The sequence below is a fragment of the Chlorocebus sabaeus genome, chromosome 20 (assembly GCF_047675955.1).
Source record: "Chlorocebus sabaeus isolate Y175 chromosome 20, mChlSab1.0.hap1, whole genome shotgun sequence".
Classification (NCBI taxonomy): domain Eukaryota; kingdom Metazoa; phylum Chordata; class Mammalia; order Primates; family Cercopithecidae; genus Chlorocebus; species Chlorocebus sabaeus.
The window spans coordinates 7,242,120-7,259,439 of record NC_132923.1 but is presented as its reverse complement, the minus strand read 5'-3'; the positions used below and the strand labels follow the sequence as shown (position 1 = coordinate 7,259,439).

General features: G+C 51.7%; 2 protein-coding genes across 2 annotated transcripts; both read left to right on the top strand.

Moving 5' to 3' along the window:
• The first annotated feature begins 404 nt into the window (after positions 1 to 404).
• On the top strand, positions 405 to 4,218 carry LAMTOR2 (late endosomal/lysosomal adaptor, MAPK and MTOR activator 2). Its single transcript, XM_007976795.2, has 4 exons — positions 405 to 659; positions 965 to 1,127; positions 3,692 to 3,781; positions 4,027 to 4,218. Exons 1-4 carry the CDS (start codon positions 592 to 594, stop codon positions 4,081 to 4,083), a joined length of 378 nt encoding a protein of 125 aa, XP_007974986.1. The 5' UTR covers positions 405 to 591; the 3' UTR covers positions 4,084 to 4,218.
• Positions 4,219 to 6,800: 2,582 nt separating this feature from the next.
• On the top strand, positions 6,801 to 16,141 carry RAB25 (RAB25, member RAS oncogene family). The gene is made up of 5 exons (XM_007976794.3): positions 6,801 to 7,131; positions 11,563 to 11,758; positions 13,884 to 14,077; positions 15,310 to 15,390; positions 15,797 to 16,141. The coding sequence occupies exons 1-5, from the start codon at positions 7,089 to 7,091 to the stop codon at positions 15,922 to 15,924; spliced, it is 642 nt and encodes a 213-aa protein (XP_007974985.1). The 5' UTR covers positions 6,801 to 7,088; the 3' UTR covers positions 15,925 to 16,141.
• Positions 16,142 to 17,320: the final 1,179 nt, after the last annotated feature.

Here is a 17,320-nt window from a genome sequence, read left to right as displayed (position 1 = left end):
TCTCAGCTCTGGGACTGACCCTATAGCCCCGAGGGTCGCGGCCTAAATGGTCTGTTGCGAACGGTTCCAGGGAGCTGGGTTTTGGCTGCGTGGCCTTTCAGAGCCTTGATTTCCTCAAGATAATAATAGTACCTCTCGCCTCATCGCACAGAATTGTGCATAACGGAGAAAACTGTTTTGAAAGTAACCAAAGGCGTGCCTGACAAATATGAGGATGTAGTATAATTATTGAATCGTGGACTGCCAAGCGGACACGTTGATTCCTTTCTCCCCGAAGGGGTTAAATGTCCTTCCAGCGCTGCAGCTGTCCTTTCACTCCCGCTCTTTTCCGCCCCCACAACCGCGTGGTCCGCCTGGAAAGGCGAACTATAGTTCCCATGGTGCCTCGCGAGGTCACGAGGAACTACGATTCCCAGAGACCCCCGCGGCGGGGCGGTGTTGAGTCGGAACCACAATAGCCAGGCGAGGAAACTACAACTCCCAGGGCATCCCGGAGAAGGCCAACCGGACTACGGGAAGCAGCGGGCAGCGGCCCGCGGGAGGCACCTCGGAGGATCTGGGTGCAAAAGCCCAGGGTTAGGAGCGGTAGGCATGCTGCGCCCCAAGGCTTTGACCCAGGTGCTAAGCCAAGCCAACACTGGAGGTGTCCAGAGCACCCTGTGAGTGCGGACCACGGACCCCAGCGGCGCGCGCTGCAGTGGAGCGGCGCGCGACTCCCTGAGGGAGGGGTGGGGAAGGATCGCCCGGAAGGGAGGAGGCGTCAGAGGGGGCAGTGGCTGGGGGTACCGGCCGGGAGGTCACCTCTCGAAAAGGGAGGCCGGTGTGCTGGGTGCTTAGGGCACGTTCCAGGACACACTCAGCCCAGAGCCTTGCTGGATGTGCCAGTGGTGGGACTTGAGATGGAAACCCAGACGTTTTACTCCCCGCGCTGAGCACATCGTTATCCCTCCCCGCCCCTCACCAGGCTGCTGAATAACGAGGGATCACTGCTGGCCTACTCTGGTTACGGGGACACTGACGCCCGGGTCACCGCTGCCATAGCCAGTAACATCTGGGCTGCCTACGACCGGAACGGGAACCAAGCATTTAATGAAGACAATCTCAAATTCATCCTCATGGACTGCATGGTATGGAGAGGGGAGCCAGACTTCCCCTGTCCCCCAAGGGGATCCCAAGGGGGCGACCTGGACCCCATCCTGGATGGTTGGAGGGGCAGGGACAGGATCTCCGGAAGATTACTAAGAGTTGGTCTGCAGCAGCATTTGTAATAGGCAGGACCCTATTCATCAAGTGGTGGTGAGGAAGGAGCCCTGGACCTGAGAGGTCTGACTTGGGTTCTGGTCTCAGCCATTCACTTAATCAGTTGTGGAACCTTGGGTAAGTCGCTTAACCTCTCTCAGCTTCCTTACCTCATGTCTAAGGAGAAGACAATAATTTCCCTCTCCCCGCTCCCCTCATGGGTTGTTGTGAAGGTCAAATGAAATAATGGGTATAAAGAGTAGAATGACGTGCAAACACAAAGTGTTGTCATCCCAGCTTCACCGACTCACAGAACCATGGCAGTCTCCAGACCCTAGTCCAACCCCTTAAGGTTACAAAGAAAGGAAAATGAAGTCCAGAAAGGGGAAGTCGCCATTAGACTGTGAACTTCCTAGTATCTGTTCAGTTGACAAGTATTTAGGTCCTTGCAGTGTTCTCAGGACTAGGGAAAAAAAACAGCAAACAGAAAGACAAAACCCCCAGACCTAATAAATCTTACACAGTGATGCGATCACAGCTCACTGCAGCCTCGACCTCCCTGGGCTCAGGTGATCCTGCTGCCCCAGCCTCCTGAGTAGCTGGGACTACAGGCATTGCACCACCACACCTCACTAAGTTTTGGATTTTTTGCAGAGACTGGGTTTTGCCATGTTGCCCAGGCTGGTCTCAAACTCCTGGCTCAAGCGATCCACCCACCTCGGCCTCCCAAAGTGATGGGATTACAGGTGTGAGTCACTGTGCCCGGCCACATTTTTTAAAATAAGTAAAATATGTAGTATATATTAGGTATTGAAATTGCAATGGAGAGAAAGCAGGGAAGTTAAAGAGTATGAGTTTGTTGGGCGTATGTGTCAGGGACAGTCTCACTGAAAAGGTGATATTTGATCAAAGATGTGAAGAAAGGTGGAGGACAAGCCATGTGGCTATCTGAGGGAAGAATATTTTGGACAGAACAGCAAGTACCAAGGCCCTGAGACAGAATTATGCCTGCTCAAGGATCAACAGGGTTGGTTGGTATGGCTGGAGTTGCATGAGAATGGAGGAGAGTTAAGTAGGAGATGAGGTTGGAGAGGCAGGGAGTGCAGTGCGTGGTTCCTGGCATACAATGAATACCTAGTAAAAGTTTGCCGAACTTACTTTTGTTTTTTTCAAATTGGCCAGAGGGTGAACTCTCCAGGAAGGATCTTCACTGTAACTCAACTGCCTACTCACCCCTACCCCCTGCACAACCAATGCCATTTTTAGTTCAACATAAGACTCCTACTGGATGCCTAGAGCTGGTGCTATAAGGAAATAGCTTTCAAACATTTTGACCACAACCCACCCATAAGAAATATATTTTAAAGGGCCGGTGCGGTGGCTCATGCCTGTAATCCCAGCACTTTGGGAGGCTGAGGCGGGCAGATCATGATGTCAGGTGTTCAAGACCAGCCTGGCCAACATGGTGAAACCCTGTCTGTACTAAAAATACAAAAAATTAGTCAGGCATGGTGGCGTGTGCCTGTAATCCCAGCCACTCAGGAAACTGAGGCAGGAGAATCACTTGAACCCGGGAGGTGGAGGTTGCAGTGAGCTGAGATCACACCACTGCACTCCAGCCTGGGCAACAGAGCAAGACTCCATCTCAAAAAAACAAACAAACAAACAAAAACAAAAAACAAAAAAAATACATTTGAAGGCTGAGCACAGTGTCTCACTCCTGTAATCCCAACACTGTGAGACTGAGGCTGGAGGATACTTGAGGCCAGGAGTTTGAGACCAGCCTTGGTGACCTAACAAGACCTCATCTCTACAAAAACTTTTAAAAAAATAAATAAATAATTTTTTAAGAAAGACATTTTAAGTCACAGCTCAACACACACATATACCCACTAAAACAAAAGTTATGAAACAATACTTTTCCTACTACATGTAATATACTTCATTTTTTCTTTTTTCTTTTTTAATGCTGATCAACCTTCTTAATTTATTTCCTAACTGTGGGGTCAAACCTGCAATTTGAAAAACATTACCATGAGAAAAGAGGAGAAATATCAGTTGGGTTACTGCTCCTGTGTCCCTCTCAGTGTCTGTGGGGTGAGCTCATAGTAATAGCATCACTCATTTGGACAATGTGGGCAGATATGAAATTTCATGGTATTAGCACCCTCACCAACTGGGATGAAGTAGGGGTTACAGAAAGAAAAACTGAGTTTCTGAGAGACTGAGTTTCCCAGAGTAACATGGTTAGTAGGTGACTGTACTGAGGCTGGAACCTGGGCTCAGAACCCCATGTTCAGGACTGTGGCCAAAAGCTTTTCTGCGAACCTCCTGCTGTGCCCAGGGCATGGGAGGAAGATATAGTCTCTTTGGGGCCAGAGAAGCCTTTGGGGATGGAGGGTGCTAATGGTGCCAAGCAGAACATCACATCCCATCATATCACCCCCCCCAGGAGGGCCGTGTAGCCATCACCCGAGTGGCCAACCTTCTGCTGTGTATGTATGCCAAGGAGACCGTGGGCTTTGGAATGCTCAAGGCCAAGGTGTGTATGTGCCCATCCCTCCACAGCCCTGGGCCCAGCCTTTGTGCTCCCGCACTGTGTCCAGTCCCACCGGGACTGTTTCTAGAGTTCTCATGTCTATTCAGTCCATTTCTGGTGTGGGCCAGCTCCCAAGAGCAGGTGGGGCTTGGGGGCTGGTTGCTCCCTATGGCACTGGGAGCAGACCTGGATTTGGGGTCCCTAGTGCCAGGCCGTGTGCAGGACTGATTTCTGTTCTCCCTCTGCAGGCCCAGGCTTTGGTGCAGTACCTGGAGGAGCCCCTCACCCAAGTAGCGGCATCTTAATGGCATTGGTGGAAGCTGGGGTCAGAAAAGAGAAACAACCATTTGGAGGGGTGGGGCCTCCTAGAAGAACCTTCTTAGACAATGGGGGGAGGATGGGACTTGGGTTTTTCCAAGAATAAACTTTAATTCCTGTCATGTGTCTTGGCTACTTTCTTGGATGGGAGGAATCAGAGAAGATAGGAAGCACCAGCCGTCGCTTCTGGGATTCCTCATGTTCTGCAAGGATGGACTTCTACCCACCCCTTCATCATGACCTTTGGTGAACAATGGTTCTTGGCAGTTACGCCAAATAGTCCTTGTCCTCACCAATGGTGTAACCTCACCTAGACCCTGCCGCTCAGAACAGAGTCTTACCCACCTCATAGGCAAAACCGTGGGAGTGAGCTCAGAGGAGCAAGGGTCTGGTAAGGCTTGTGTTGCACAGAGAATATAAAGGCCCTGGGAGGTTAGTGTCTATCATTCCAGGTTTGGGGGATGTGTGCCTTTTCTTTTTTTTTGAGAGGATCTCCCTCTGTTGCCCAGTCTGTAATGCAGCGACACAATCTCAGCTCAGTGCAGGCTCAACATCCTGGGCTCAAGTGATTCCACCTCAGCCTCCAGAGTTGCTGGGACTATAGGCATACACCATCATGCCTGGCTAATTTTGGGGTTTTTGTTTTTTGTGCTTTTTAGGGTTTGGTTTTTTGGTTTGTTTGTTTGTTTTGGTAGAGATGAGTTCTCAATATGTTGCCCAGGCTGTTCTCCAACTTCTGGGCTGAAGCCATCCTCCTGCCTCCCAAAGTGCTGGGATTACAGATATGAACCACTTCAACTGGCCAGTGAGTGCCTTTTCTATTCTTGGGGTTGGGAGGGTTTCCCCTAACAGCCTAGAACAAGCTATCCCTTTCCTCGTCTTCCAGGTGTTCATGTGCTTACACAGACCCTCCCCAGATCTTGAAACCCTTTGTAGTCAAGATGCCTTTGCTGTGAGGCCTCAGGTCCTGTTCAGGGAGTAGAAGTAACCCAGACCTCCCAAAGGCATTCATCTCCAGATCCTCCTCCTACACTCAGACCACTCACTCCAGCTGTCTGTTTCTGCCCCAGGTCTCTGCCTACCCAGTATCCTTAAAGCAGGTCTGTATAGGGAGCTACAAGCCCCCTTCCCTAGTGCCATATAAAGGAACCCATCCCAGAGAAGTGGGTAGATTTCGAGTCCCAGCTCCACCCAAGATGAGAAACACTGCCCATCCCAGGCCCTGGGCTGTCAAGGAAGGGTGGAAGTTACTGTGGCCACGATGCAGCTCCCACAGCTCTGCATTGCAGCAGGGTGACTGGCGTTCTATCAGCACCTGCTCCAATATCCCTTACTCTAGTTCCTCTAGTGTACCCTCCTACCAGCTCTGAAGGAAAAGCAGGCCAAGTGGGTTTCTTTTTTTTTTTTTTTGAGACAGTCTCTTGCTCTGTCACCCAGGCTGGAGTGCAATGGCGCAATCTCGGCTCACTGCAATCTCTGCCTCCCAGGTTCAAGCAATTCTCCTGCCTCAGCCTCCTGAGTAGCTGGGATTACAGACTCCCGCCACCACGCCTGACTAATTTTTGTATAGTTTTAGTAGGGACGGGGTTTCACCACGTTGGTCAGGCTGGTCTCGAACTCCTGCCATTGCGATCCGCTGGCCTCAGCCTCCTAAAGTGCTGGGATTATAGGTGGGAGCCACTGCACGAGGCCTCTTTTTTTTTTTTTTTTTTTTTTTTTTTTTGAGATGGAGTCTTGGTCTGTCGCTCAGGCTGGAGTACAGTGGCGCGATCTTGGCTCACTGCAAGCTCCGCCTCTTGGGTTCATGCCATTCTCCTGCCTCAGCCTCCCGAGTAGCTGGGACTACAGGTGCCCGCCACCACGCCCAGCTAATTTTTTGTATTTTTAATAGAGACGGGGTTTCACTGTGTTAGCCAGGATGGTCTCAATCTCCTGACCTCATGATCCGCCCGCCTGGGCCTCCCAAAGTACTGGAATTACAGGCGTGGGCCACCGCACCCGGCCTTCTTTTTTTTTTTTGAGGAGTCTCTGTTGCCCAGGCTGGAGTGCAGTGGCAGGATCTCAGCTCACTGGAACCTCTGCCTCCCAGGTTCAAGCAATTCTCCTACCTCAACCTCCCAAGTAGCTGGGATTACAGACACCCACCACCACGTCCAGCCAATTTTTTTTTTTTTTTTTTGAGACGGAGTTTCGCTCTTGTTGCCTAGGCTGGAGTGCAATGGCGCGATCTCGACTCACCATAACCTCTGCCTCCTGGGTTCAAGCGGTTCTCTTGCCTCAGCCTCCCCAGTAGCTGGGATTATAGCCATGTGCCACCATGCCCAGCTAATTTTGTATTTTTTTAGTAGAGACGGGGTTTCTCCATGTTGGTCAGGCTGGTCTCGAACTCCCGACCTCAGGTGATCCGCCCGCCTCGGCCTCCCAAAGTGCTGGAATTACAGGCATGAGCCACCGCGCCTGGCCTCAAGTGGATTTCTAAGGGGCTATTTCTTGCTCATTAGCTGGAGGACTTGCCCTCACCACAGATTCCAGAAGCCCAGCAGTGCACACTCAGCCCTCAGTGGGCTGTCTCTGAAGGTCCTGTCTCTGAAGGTCCTGTCCCTTTTTAGCTTCCCCCCAACCCCGCTGGAGCTGGTTCTCCGCTTGCGGGAGGCCAGGCTGACAGCAGACACCCAACCTGTCGAACCTGTCTGACGTCATCGTCTCTCCACCCACCTGGGCCCCAGGTCTCCAGCCACCCTGCTCTTCCTGTTCTCAGCTTCCGTCCTTTCAGCTTCCTTACAGCAACCCCACCTGCCAGAGCTAATCCTCCCTCGGCCCTGCCTAACCTTGAGTTGGCCCCCAATCCCTCTGGCTGCAGAAGTCCCCTTACCCCTAATGAGAGGAGGGGCAGGACCAGATCTTTTGAGAACTGAGGGTTGAGGGTATTGAGCCAACACAGACTTGTCATCTCTACCCCTGAAGACACCTGCACCCTCCATGCGGAGCCAAGATGGGGAATGGAACTGAGGAAGATTATAACTTTGTTTTCAAGGGTGAGTTGGGTTCCCTGAAGCAAGAGGAAGCCTGAGAGATCCAGAAAGAGATTGATAGAGCCAGAGAGGGCCCCATCCTGGGACTCCTCATTCCTTCAGAAAGAAAGCTGCAGGGAGTGGGGGAGGGCCTGGTTGCAGGGGCAAAAGTCAGGGAGCTTCTGAGTATGCTCTACTGTGGTAAATAATGACATTGATCCCTCCTTAAGAGTGCTGAGTTAGGCTCCTCTGCCCCATTCCTCATAGAAACCCAAATCCCTAGTGTCAGCCAGTGCAGCACAAGAGATGGAGGTCAGACTTCAGAAAGGACTTCCCTCTTTTTTTTTCTTTTTGAGATGGAGTCTTGCTCTGTCCCCCAGGCTGGAGTGCAGTGGCATGATCTCGGCTCACTGCAACCTCCGCCTCCCAGGTTCAAGCGATTTCTGCCTCAGCTTCCCGAGTAGCTGGGACTACAGGCGCCTGCCACCATGCCCGGCTTATTTTTGTATTTTTAGTAGAGACAGGGTTTCACCATTTTCACCAGACAGGATGGTCTGGAACTCCTGACCTCATGATCTGCCCGCCTTGGCCTCCCAAAGTGCTGGGATTACAGACATGAACCACTGCACCTGGCCAGGACTTCTCTCTTGAGAAGAAAGGGAAACCAGCAGACAAGAGGAAGAAAGTCATCTTTTCTGGGCAGGTGTACAGGGAAGGAGAGAAAGGAGAGACCTACCCCATTCTAGGGTGGGGCAATAAATACATAGGGAAGACAGAAAATATCATGAATTTGCCACAGAGTCTGATAGAATCCAGAGGAGTCCTAGGGTTGTAGCCTTGTCTGCCTGTCCCTTAGCCGACTCACTGGATCTGCATACCAGGCACTGGGCTCAACTTGGCTGTCCCTGGAAGCAAGCATGTATCTTTCCAGCCCCTGTTTTTGGTCCCTTTGCTGTTTCCCAGCCCCACCTTCATACTTCCTTTAGGGCAGGGTGGACTCTACAGCCACCCTACCCGGCTGCCTCTCCCAACCTCAGCCCGGCCCTCCCTTGAGCTGGGGCTCTCACTCCAGCACCCGCCCTGGATCTGGGGAACCTGTACTACTGGCATCTTTTTCAGGAAGGAAAGGGTTAGCAATAGTCTGGGGCAATAATATGAGGAACTACCATTTATTGAGCATTTACTATATACCAGCCACTACCTCATTAATACCATAACAATCCCCAAAAGTCATCTTTTATTTTGAGCGGCAGTGTAACATGGTGGTCAGGAGCCAGACTGGGTTCAGATCTCAGCCCTGCCACTTACAAGTATTGCAGGTTGGTCAGCCTGGCGCGGTGGCTTATGCCTGTAATCCTAGCACTTTGGGAGGCTGAGGCGGCAGGATCACTTAAGGTTGGGAGTTCCAGACCAGCCTGGCCAACATGGGGAAACCCTGTCTCTACTAAAAATTAAAAAATTATCTGAGTGTGGTGGCACGTGCCCATAATCCCAGCTACTCGGGAGGCTGAGACAGGAGAATTGCTTGAACCCAGGAGGCGGAGGTTGCAGTGAGCCGAGATTGTGCCACTGCACTCCAGCCTGGGCAACAAAGCAAGACTCTGTCTTTAAAAAAACAAAAAGTATTGAGGGTTGGGGTCCCTAGAAGCAGACGCGAGAAGTTGGGGTGTTCAATGTTTGTTTGTTTGTTTTTTGAGACGTATTCTCGCTCTGTTGCCCAGGCTGGAGTGCAGTGGAGTGATCTCTGCTCACTGCAACCTCCACCTCCCTGCAACCTTCGCTTCCTGGGTTCAAGGGATTCTCCTGCCTCAGCCTCCTGAGTAGCTAGGACTACAAGTGTGCACCACCATGCCCAGCTAATTTTTGTATTTTTAGTAGAGATGGGGTTTCATCATGTTGGCCAGGATGGTCTCAATCTCTTGACCTTGTGATCCGCCCTCCTAGGCCTCCCAAAGTGCTGGGATTACAGGCATGAGCCACCGCGCCCAGCTCAATGTTTTTTTATGAATCAGCACCTGTGAAAGGAAGGGAGAGGAAACATCATTGGGCAGAGGGAGAAGTCAAACAGCAACACAGGCTCGACAAAACCTGGGTCAAGGGCAGGGAGCTCTGTGATTGCCTCACCTTGCTTGAGCACTGGGTGTAGGCTGCCCAGAAAAGGCATGACTTCCAGAGAGGCCGCTGTCTGCACCAGAGGCAGATGCTGAAGGAGCTGACAGCTGGAGCCTGTCTGCAGCCTGCACTCCCTGCAGCTTGGGGGCAAGTCCTTCCTTGAAGGCTAATCTGGCCAGCACATCTCTGTGTTTACAACAGGAGCCCTGTTATCTTGGGCAAGTCATTTGACCTCCAAAGCGCCTTGTCTATAAAAACAGGGAAAATAGTAATGGGATTCATGGCATTGTTATGAGGATTAAATGAGGTAATATGTGTAAAGCTTTTAAGGACACTGCCTGGCACATAGTAAGCATTCAGTACACTGTAAACATGAACCATTAGTATCTCCACTTTACAACTGAGGCTTAGAGGCAAAGTAGTTTACAAAAGGCCACAAAGTCTGACTTCAATGCCCTTGCCCTAAGCACCTTTGGGGTATGAAGCTAGGGCTGAGAGCCCACCCACTGAGAGGGATGGGATGGGGATGTGCCCAGTAGGGGAGAGGCAGGAACACACACACACATACACACACACACACACACACACACCCTCTTACCGACACATATCCAATATTATTTCCAGCTTTTCCATACTGTCCTACACAAATAAGGAATGTTTAGATATACATTTTTTTATTTTTATTTTTTGAGACACAATTTCACTGTCACCCAGGCTGGAGTGCAGTGATGCCATCACAGCTCATTGTAGCCACAACCTACAGGGCTCAAACAATCCTTCCACCTCAGCCTCTTGAGTAGCTGGGACTACATGCACTTGCCACCGCCCTTGGCTAACTTTTTCTTTCTTTCTTTCTTTCTTTTTTTGAGTCGGGGTTTCACTCTGTCACCCAGGCTGGAGTGCAGTGGCACAAACTTGGCTCACTGCAACCTCCACCCCCCGGGCTCAAGCAATCCTCCCACCTCAGCCTCCCAAGTAGCTGAGACTACAGGCACACGCCACCATGCCTGGCTAATTTTTGGATTTTTTGTAGCGATGGGGTTTCACCATGTTACCCAGGCTGGTCTCAAACTCGTGGGCTCAAGAGATCCTCCTGCCTTGGCCTCCCAAAGTGCTGAGATTACAGGTGTGAACCTCCACACCCAGCCAAGAAACTTTTAAAGTTGGAGGAGGCCTTTATAGGTTGTATAAGCAAGGAAACTGAGACTGAGAAAAGGTGAGTCACTTGTTCAAGTTCACACAGTTAGTTAGAAGCTGAGCAGGGACCAGAGCCCACGGTATGTGGCTCCCAGTCCTTGGGTGCCAGCCTGCCTTTCCAGAACCACTCTGGGTGGCCTCCTCTAATTCTGTGTGCTCAGCTCAGTGCCAGTGCAATTTGTGGGCTATACTTACATCAGCCCCCTACACTCTACCCCAGCCCCCAGCTCATCCACAGTGGGTAAGACTGGGCCCTGGATGCTGCCCACCAGGCTAAAGGGTCTTCATGGCCCCTCTGGTGAATCCTTTGTCTCTGAAAACCCAAAGGCAAAAACTCCGGCCTGCTAAGAACAATCGTACCAGTCATGATTTTTACACTTACTATATCCTGGGCAACATCTCACTTACTTCCTATAACAACCCTTAAGGTAGATACTAATGTCTTCCCCATTTTTCACACGAAAAGGACAGCTCAGAGAGGTTAAATAACTTGCTGAAGGACACATAGCTGGTCTAACACCCAGTCCCATGCTCTTAACCATGCGGGACTGCCTCTCCTTAGGGACAACTGGAACCTAACTTCTTACACACACATGAGCACACATGCCTTCCTCTCACCCACAGATGTGTCAACTGCCAAACTTTCTCCTTACCCACACTTCGATTCACACCTCTGTTCATTATGCAAACACACACACCAAACCTCCCACTTGTCCTCCCGGCTCATACATATAGAGACAAGCACAATGTTCTCATACTCCTAGTCCTAGTCCAGAACTGTGCACCCCCGACCTCCAACCATCCCTGTCCATAGTCACACACAACAGTAATGTCTCTGCATGACACTCATAAACAGCCCACAGATGTCACTCCCTCACTAGAGATGCATGCTGACTCTGCAACCATATCTCAACAGACCACGCTATAACCCGTCAAGCCCCTTCGTTTGTTTTAAACTCTTGGCTTTTCTGCCCACCGGGACAGATGCACTATGCTGAGTTGCAGACTCCAGTCTCACAGGAGACTCCATTCCCTAATCTTTTTTCTGAGCTCAGTTCCCTTTTTCTGCTGGGCAGACCCTGCAAGCTCAGGTGGGCTTGGAGCTGCTCTACCCCATGCTCAGCCCTTATCTCTCCACTCCTTCAGTGGTGCTGATCGGCGAATCAGGTGTGGGGAAGACCAATCTACTCTCCCGATTCACGCGCAATGAGTTCAGCCACGACAGCCGCACCACCATCGGGGTTGAGTTCTCCACCCGCACTGTGATGTTGGGCACCGCTGCTGTCAAGGCTCAGATCTGGGACACAGCTGGCCTGGAGCGGTACCGAGCCATCACCTCGGCGTGAGCCCGGGCCTGGGGGGCTGCTGGGTAGTGGGAGTTCTGGGGAAGTCAAGGAACACTTCTGGAGGAGAAGTTGGGGTGGAGGAGGCAAGGGGGCTCAGCAGTGGGCTCTGGGTGGTGGGGGTGGAGATCACAGAAGATAAAAGGTACTGTAAACAGAACCAGCACAAGCCAGGATATAGTAACACTGACTAGTACTACTAAAAGCAGGAATCATTGCCACTTACTAAGCCTTTGCTATGTGCCCAGGAAGGAACAAGCACTTTACATTTGGCATTTTATGTAACCCTTAAAGTACCACAAGAGTAAAGTGCTATAATTAATTAATTTCTGTATAAATACAAGCAAGGTGAAATCAGGGTGGAACTGGGATGGGGGCAAGCTGCACGGATCGAGAGCGCCCCCTCACTTCCGCACAATGCTCTGCACTTGGCAACTTGCATCTAACCACAGATGGCCAAAAGCTGAACCTGCCATCTGCATTTTATGAAGACTCAGAGGACACATAGGAGGTTAGGCCTCCTGACACCACATCCAAAGTGACTCTTAGGCCGGGTGTGTTGGCTCACACCTGTAATCCCAGCACTTTGGGAGGCCAAGGTGGGTGGATTGCTTGAGCTCATGAATTCAAGACCAGCCTGGGCAACATGGCGAAATCCTGTCTGTACCAAAAATATAAAAAATTAGCTGGGCTTGGTGGTGCGTACCCGTAGTCCCAGATACTCGGGAAGCTAAGGCGGGAGGATGGCTTGAACCTGGGAGGCGGAAGTTGCAGTGAGCCGAAATCGCCCCACTGCACTCCACCCTGGGTGACAAAGCGATACTGTGTCTCAAGAAAAAAGTGTCAGCTGAGCGCGGCAGCTCACACCTGTAATTCCAGCACTTTGGGAGGCTGAGGCGGGCAGATCACAAGGTTAGGAGTTCGAGACCAGCCTGGCCAACATAATGAAACCCCCATCTCTACTAAAAATACAAAATTTAGTCGGGTGTGGTGGTAGGTGACTGTAATCCCAACCACTCAGGAGGCTGAGACAGGAGAATCACTCAAACCTGGGAGGTGGAGGTTGCAGTGAGCTGAGATCGTGCCATTGCATTCCAGTCTGACGACAAAAGTGAGACTCGGTCTCAAAAAAAAAAAAAGTGTCTTTCAGTCAGTGTGAGGCCTAAGCATGTGAAATGGGGTCTGTTTGCCAGGGGGCAGGAAGCAAGAGTCAGGGGGTTTGGTTACACACGCTCCTCGTTACCTGATCTCTCATGAGCCTCAGTGGACTCATCAATAAATTGGGAGTTAGACATCACTAGTCTGAAGACATCCCATCCAACTCCAAGAGGGAGACTGGATGCTTGCAGTGATGCCTTGAATGGTCTGGCCAGGGACTGCTGCAAGAGGTAGGCATTCAGCTAATCCTAGAAAGATGGCCACAGGAGAGAAGAGGCCACTGTTGAGGAGCCATGTGAGGAAGATCTTGAAGATGGCAGAGTTGGCAAAAGCCCAGATGTGCATTGGTGGAGAGTAGGGGCTAAAATCAGGAGGAGGACCTGAGAAAGTAGAGGGGCTGGCTATGAGGGAGCCAATGGAGATTTTAGAGCAGGGAGGTGAAACTTTTTTATGTAGTCAGTCAGTTGAGACAAATTTTCACTCTTGTTGCCCAGGCTAGAGTGCAATGGAGAGATCTCAGCTCACCGCAACCTCCGCCTCCTGGATTCAAGCAATTCTCCTGCCTCAGCCTCCCGAGTAGCTGGGATTACAAGCATGCACCACCATGCCCGGCTAATTTTTGTATTTTTAGTAGAGATGGGGTTTCTCCATGTTGGTTAGGCTAGTCTCAAACTCCTGACCTCAGGTGATCCACCCGCCTCGGCCTCCCAAAGTGCTGGGATTATAGGCGTGAGCCACCACGCCCGGCCGAGGGAGGTGAAACTTTAGAGGCTCCAAGACTAGTGTCCCTGGAAGGCAGAGGAGCCTTGGGCTGCTCTGTTGGGTTTTGGGCCCCTGGCCGCAAGTTTCTGTATTTCCTGATCTCTAGTACTCTGATCCCGGGTGTTCCAGCTTGATGGCTCTGCTCTGATGCTGGGTCCAATGCCCCTGATCGTATCTCTGTCCATCCTTCTCATTCCCACCCAGGTACTATCGTGGTGCAGTGGGGGCCCTCCTGGTGTTTGACCTAACCAAGCACCAGACCTATGCTGTGGTAGAGCGATGGCTGAAGGAGCTCTATGACCATGCTGAAGCCACGATCGTCGTCATGCTCGTGGGTAACAAGAGTGACCTCAGCCAGGCCCGGGAAGTGCCCACTGAGGAGGCCCGAATGTTTGCTGGTGAGAGCCTGCCACTACCCAGACTGACTCCTCCAAGCTTACCCCACCTTCCCCTTGCAGCCTCCCAGGCCCTGCCCCCACCCATAGAGCCCCAAGCCTGGCGTTCCTCCATACAGTCCTCTACCTCATCCCCTCTTCCTCAGCATTTCCCAGCACTTCCCCTTTGGGACCCTGTGTCTCCCATGATGTCCCACCACTTGCCCTGAGATTGTCTTTATTGATTTTTTTTTTTTTTTTTTTTTTGAGACCGGGTCTCCATCTGTTGCCCAGGCTAGAGTGCAGTGGTGTGATCTCGGCTCACTGCAACCTCTGCCTCTTGGGTTCAGCCATTCTCATGCCTCAGCCTCCTGAGTAGCTGAGACTACAGGCATGTGCCACCACACCTGGCTAATTTTTGTATTTTTAATAGAGATGGGGTTTCACCATTTTGGCCAGGCTGGTCTTGAACTCCTGACCTCAGGTGATCCACCTGCCTTGGCCTACCAAAGTTCTGGGATTACAGGTGTGAGCCACTGTGCCCGGCCCATAGTTGATTTTAAGGCAGCCCTACCCTGCAATGCTCAAAGATCTTATGGAGAGGATACGCTTCCCAGGAGTCTTCTGGGTTTAGAGGCAGCACAATATGGTGGTTAAGGGTGTTCTGGAGTCCCATGGCCCAGCCTCCCATCTGCTCTTCACCAGTTACTAAATTGTGGGACATGGAGCAAGTTCCTTATGCGTTTTCTTTGTGTTTCTGGATTCAATTTTCTTTTCTTTTTTTCTTTTTTCTTTTTTTTTTTTTTGAGACGGAGTCTCGCTCTGTTGCCCAGGCTGGAGTGCAGTGGCGCGATCAGGGCTCACTGCAAGCTCCGCCTCCTGGGTTCACGCCATTCTCCTGCCTCAGCCTCCTAAGTAGCTGGGACTACAGGCACCCGCCACCACGCCCAGCTAATTTTTTGTATTTTTTGGTAGAGACAGGGTTTTCACCGTGTTAGCCAGGATGGTCTCAATCTCCTGACCTTGTGATCCACCCGCCTCAGCCTCCCAAAGTGCTGGGATTACAGGCATGAGCCCTGCGCCTGACTTGGATTCAGTTTTCTAAATGAACCTACCTCATAAGTTGTTTTAAGGATTAAATGATCTGCTACATGCCAAGAGTTTAGCACATGGCAAATGTATACAGCAAACATTAATGCTATTATTATTATTGCCTTTGACTCCCACAATTAACGGTGTGTTTCCCTTCCTGGCAGAAAACAATGGACTGCTGTTCCTGGAGACCTCAGCCCTGGACTCTACCAATGTTGAGCTAGCCTTTGAGACTGTCCTGAAAGGTTAGAGCCTACCTTTATTCTGCACCCCTATTCCATCCCCGTGGCTTCTGCAGGCAGCAGTAGGAATGCAGACACTCAGCCCTCACCCCAGCTAATTTCTCAGCTCCTCTGTGGGTCCTGGCACCACTGCCTGTCCCCTTCAGTCCCTCCCCAGTGCCTCCCACTCAACCTGGAGCTCAGGGAAGGAACAGGCCACACTCCCCATGGGGCTCACTCTTGGTTCCTTCTCCACCCAAGTAAGTAGAAGGGACCCCAATGTCCATACTTCATTTCCTTCCTGCAAAACCTCCAGCAAGTGTAGCCACCCCCATGCTCAGAAGGGGCATGCAGTATGTGTGGAGGGTGGGGGAGGAGGGAGCATGGGCTCTAAATCTTCTGGCCTGATCACTGCCCCCTGCCCTCCCAGAGATCTTTGCGAAGGTGTCCAAGCAGAGACAGAACAGCATCCGGACCAATGCCATCACTCTGGGCAGTGCCCAGGCTGGGCAGGAGCCTGGCCCTGGGGAGAAGAGGGCCTGTTGCATCAGCCTCTGACCTTGACCAGAACCACCCTGCCCCCACTGGCTTTTTGGTGCCCCTTGTCCCCACTTCAGCCCCAGGACCTTCCCTAGCCCTTTGGTTCCAAATATCAGACTGTTCCCTGTTCACAGCACCCCCAGGGTCTTAAGGTCTTCATGCCCTATCACAATACCTCTTTTATCTGTCCACCCCTCACAGACTAGGACCGTCAAATAAAGCTGTTTTATATCAATGCCTGGTCATTCTGCTGCCTCCCGTCTGTTCTTCCCTTTTCTCCTTGTCTGCACCTCCCCTTCAACTTTGGCCCCTCCTCTGAGTCCCTGATCCCCTTCCTCTGTCTTCCCCACAATACCTACTGCCCCTCAGGGCCAGCTGCCTCTGGAGTTCTGTGGTCTGGGGATGGTGCCAAGGGGATGGGAGGTGCCTGCCCTTCCCTCTGCCAACCCCCAAGGCAGGTGGGGGAGGGAGGAGAGCATGGAGGGGAGGGGGTATCTGGAAGGCGAGACAAAGGAAACCATCGGCGGGCACCATCTGGTGCCGAGGGCCCTGGTGCCAAGAACTGAGGTCACTGCAATGCCAGGGGCAAGGGGAGGAGGCAGCGGGAGATACAAGGGAGAAGAGGGGGTCAGGGCCTGTCCTGTAGGTGTGTACTGGGGAAGGGGTTTTTAAGCCTGAGAGGTGGAAGGTCCAAGTCCTCCATCCAGTCTTTTTTTTTTTTTGAGATGGAGTCTCACTCTGTTGCCCAGGCTGGGGTGCGGTGGTGCGATCTCGGCTCACTGAAACCTCCACCTCTCAGGTTCAAGCAGTTCTCCCTGCCTCAGCCTCTTGAGTATCTGGGATTACAGGCGCCTACCACCACACTTGGCTAATTTTTGTATTTTTAGTAGAGACGGGGTTTTGCCATGTTGGCCAGGCTGCTCTCAAACTCCTGATCCCAGATGATCCGCCTGCCTTGGCCTCCTAAAGTGCTGGGATTACAAGCTTGAGCCACCGAGCCCAGCCCATCCAGTCTTCTTCCTGATCCCAAAGAAGAGGGATGGATTGAATCTGGTGGGGTAAATGGGGAGGGTCCCTGTCTCTTGGCTCTCTGCCCCCTTTCCATAGAGCCTAGGAGATGGCTGTCCAGGTAGCATCTCTGTCTCTGCCTCACCTTTCCCTGTTCTTTTGTTTTTTAAGACGGAGTCTTACTCTGTTGCCCAGGCTGGAGTGCAGTGGCGTGATCTCAGCTCACTGCAACTTCCACCTCCTGGATTCAAGTGATTCTCTTGCCTCAGCCTCCGAGTAGCTGGGACTATAGGCACGTGTTACCATGCCCAGCTAATTTTTTGTGTTTTGGTAGAGACAGGGTCTCACTATGTTGCCCAGGCTGGTCCTGAACTCCTGGCCTTAAGTGATCCATCCACCTCGGCCT

Coding starts and splice junctions, on each gene's coding strand:
- LAMTOR2 (XM_007976795.2), top strand. CDS start 592: ATGCTGCGCCCCAAGGCTTTGACCCAGGTGCTAAGCCAAGCCAACACT. Junction 660..964: donor GGAGGTGTCCAGAGCACCCT/GTGAGTGCGGAC, acceptor GCCCCTCACCAG/GCTGCTGAATAACGAGGGAT. Junction 3,782..4,026: donor TTGGAATGCTCAAGGCCAAG/GTGTGTATGTGC, acceptor CTCCCTCTGCAG/GCCCAGGCTTTGGTGCAGTA.
- RAB25 (XM_007976794.3), top strand. CDS start 7,089: ATGGGGAATGGAACTGAGGAAGATTATAACTTTGTTTTCAAGG. Junction 11,759..13,883: donor TACCGAGCCATCACCTCGGC/GTGAGCCCGGGC, acceptor ATTCCCACCCAG/GTACTATCGTGGTGCAGTGG. Junction 14,078..15,309: donor GGAGGCCCGAATGTTTGCTG/GTGAGAGCCTGC, acceptor CCTTCCTGGCAG/AAAACAATGGACTGCTGTTC.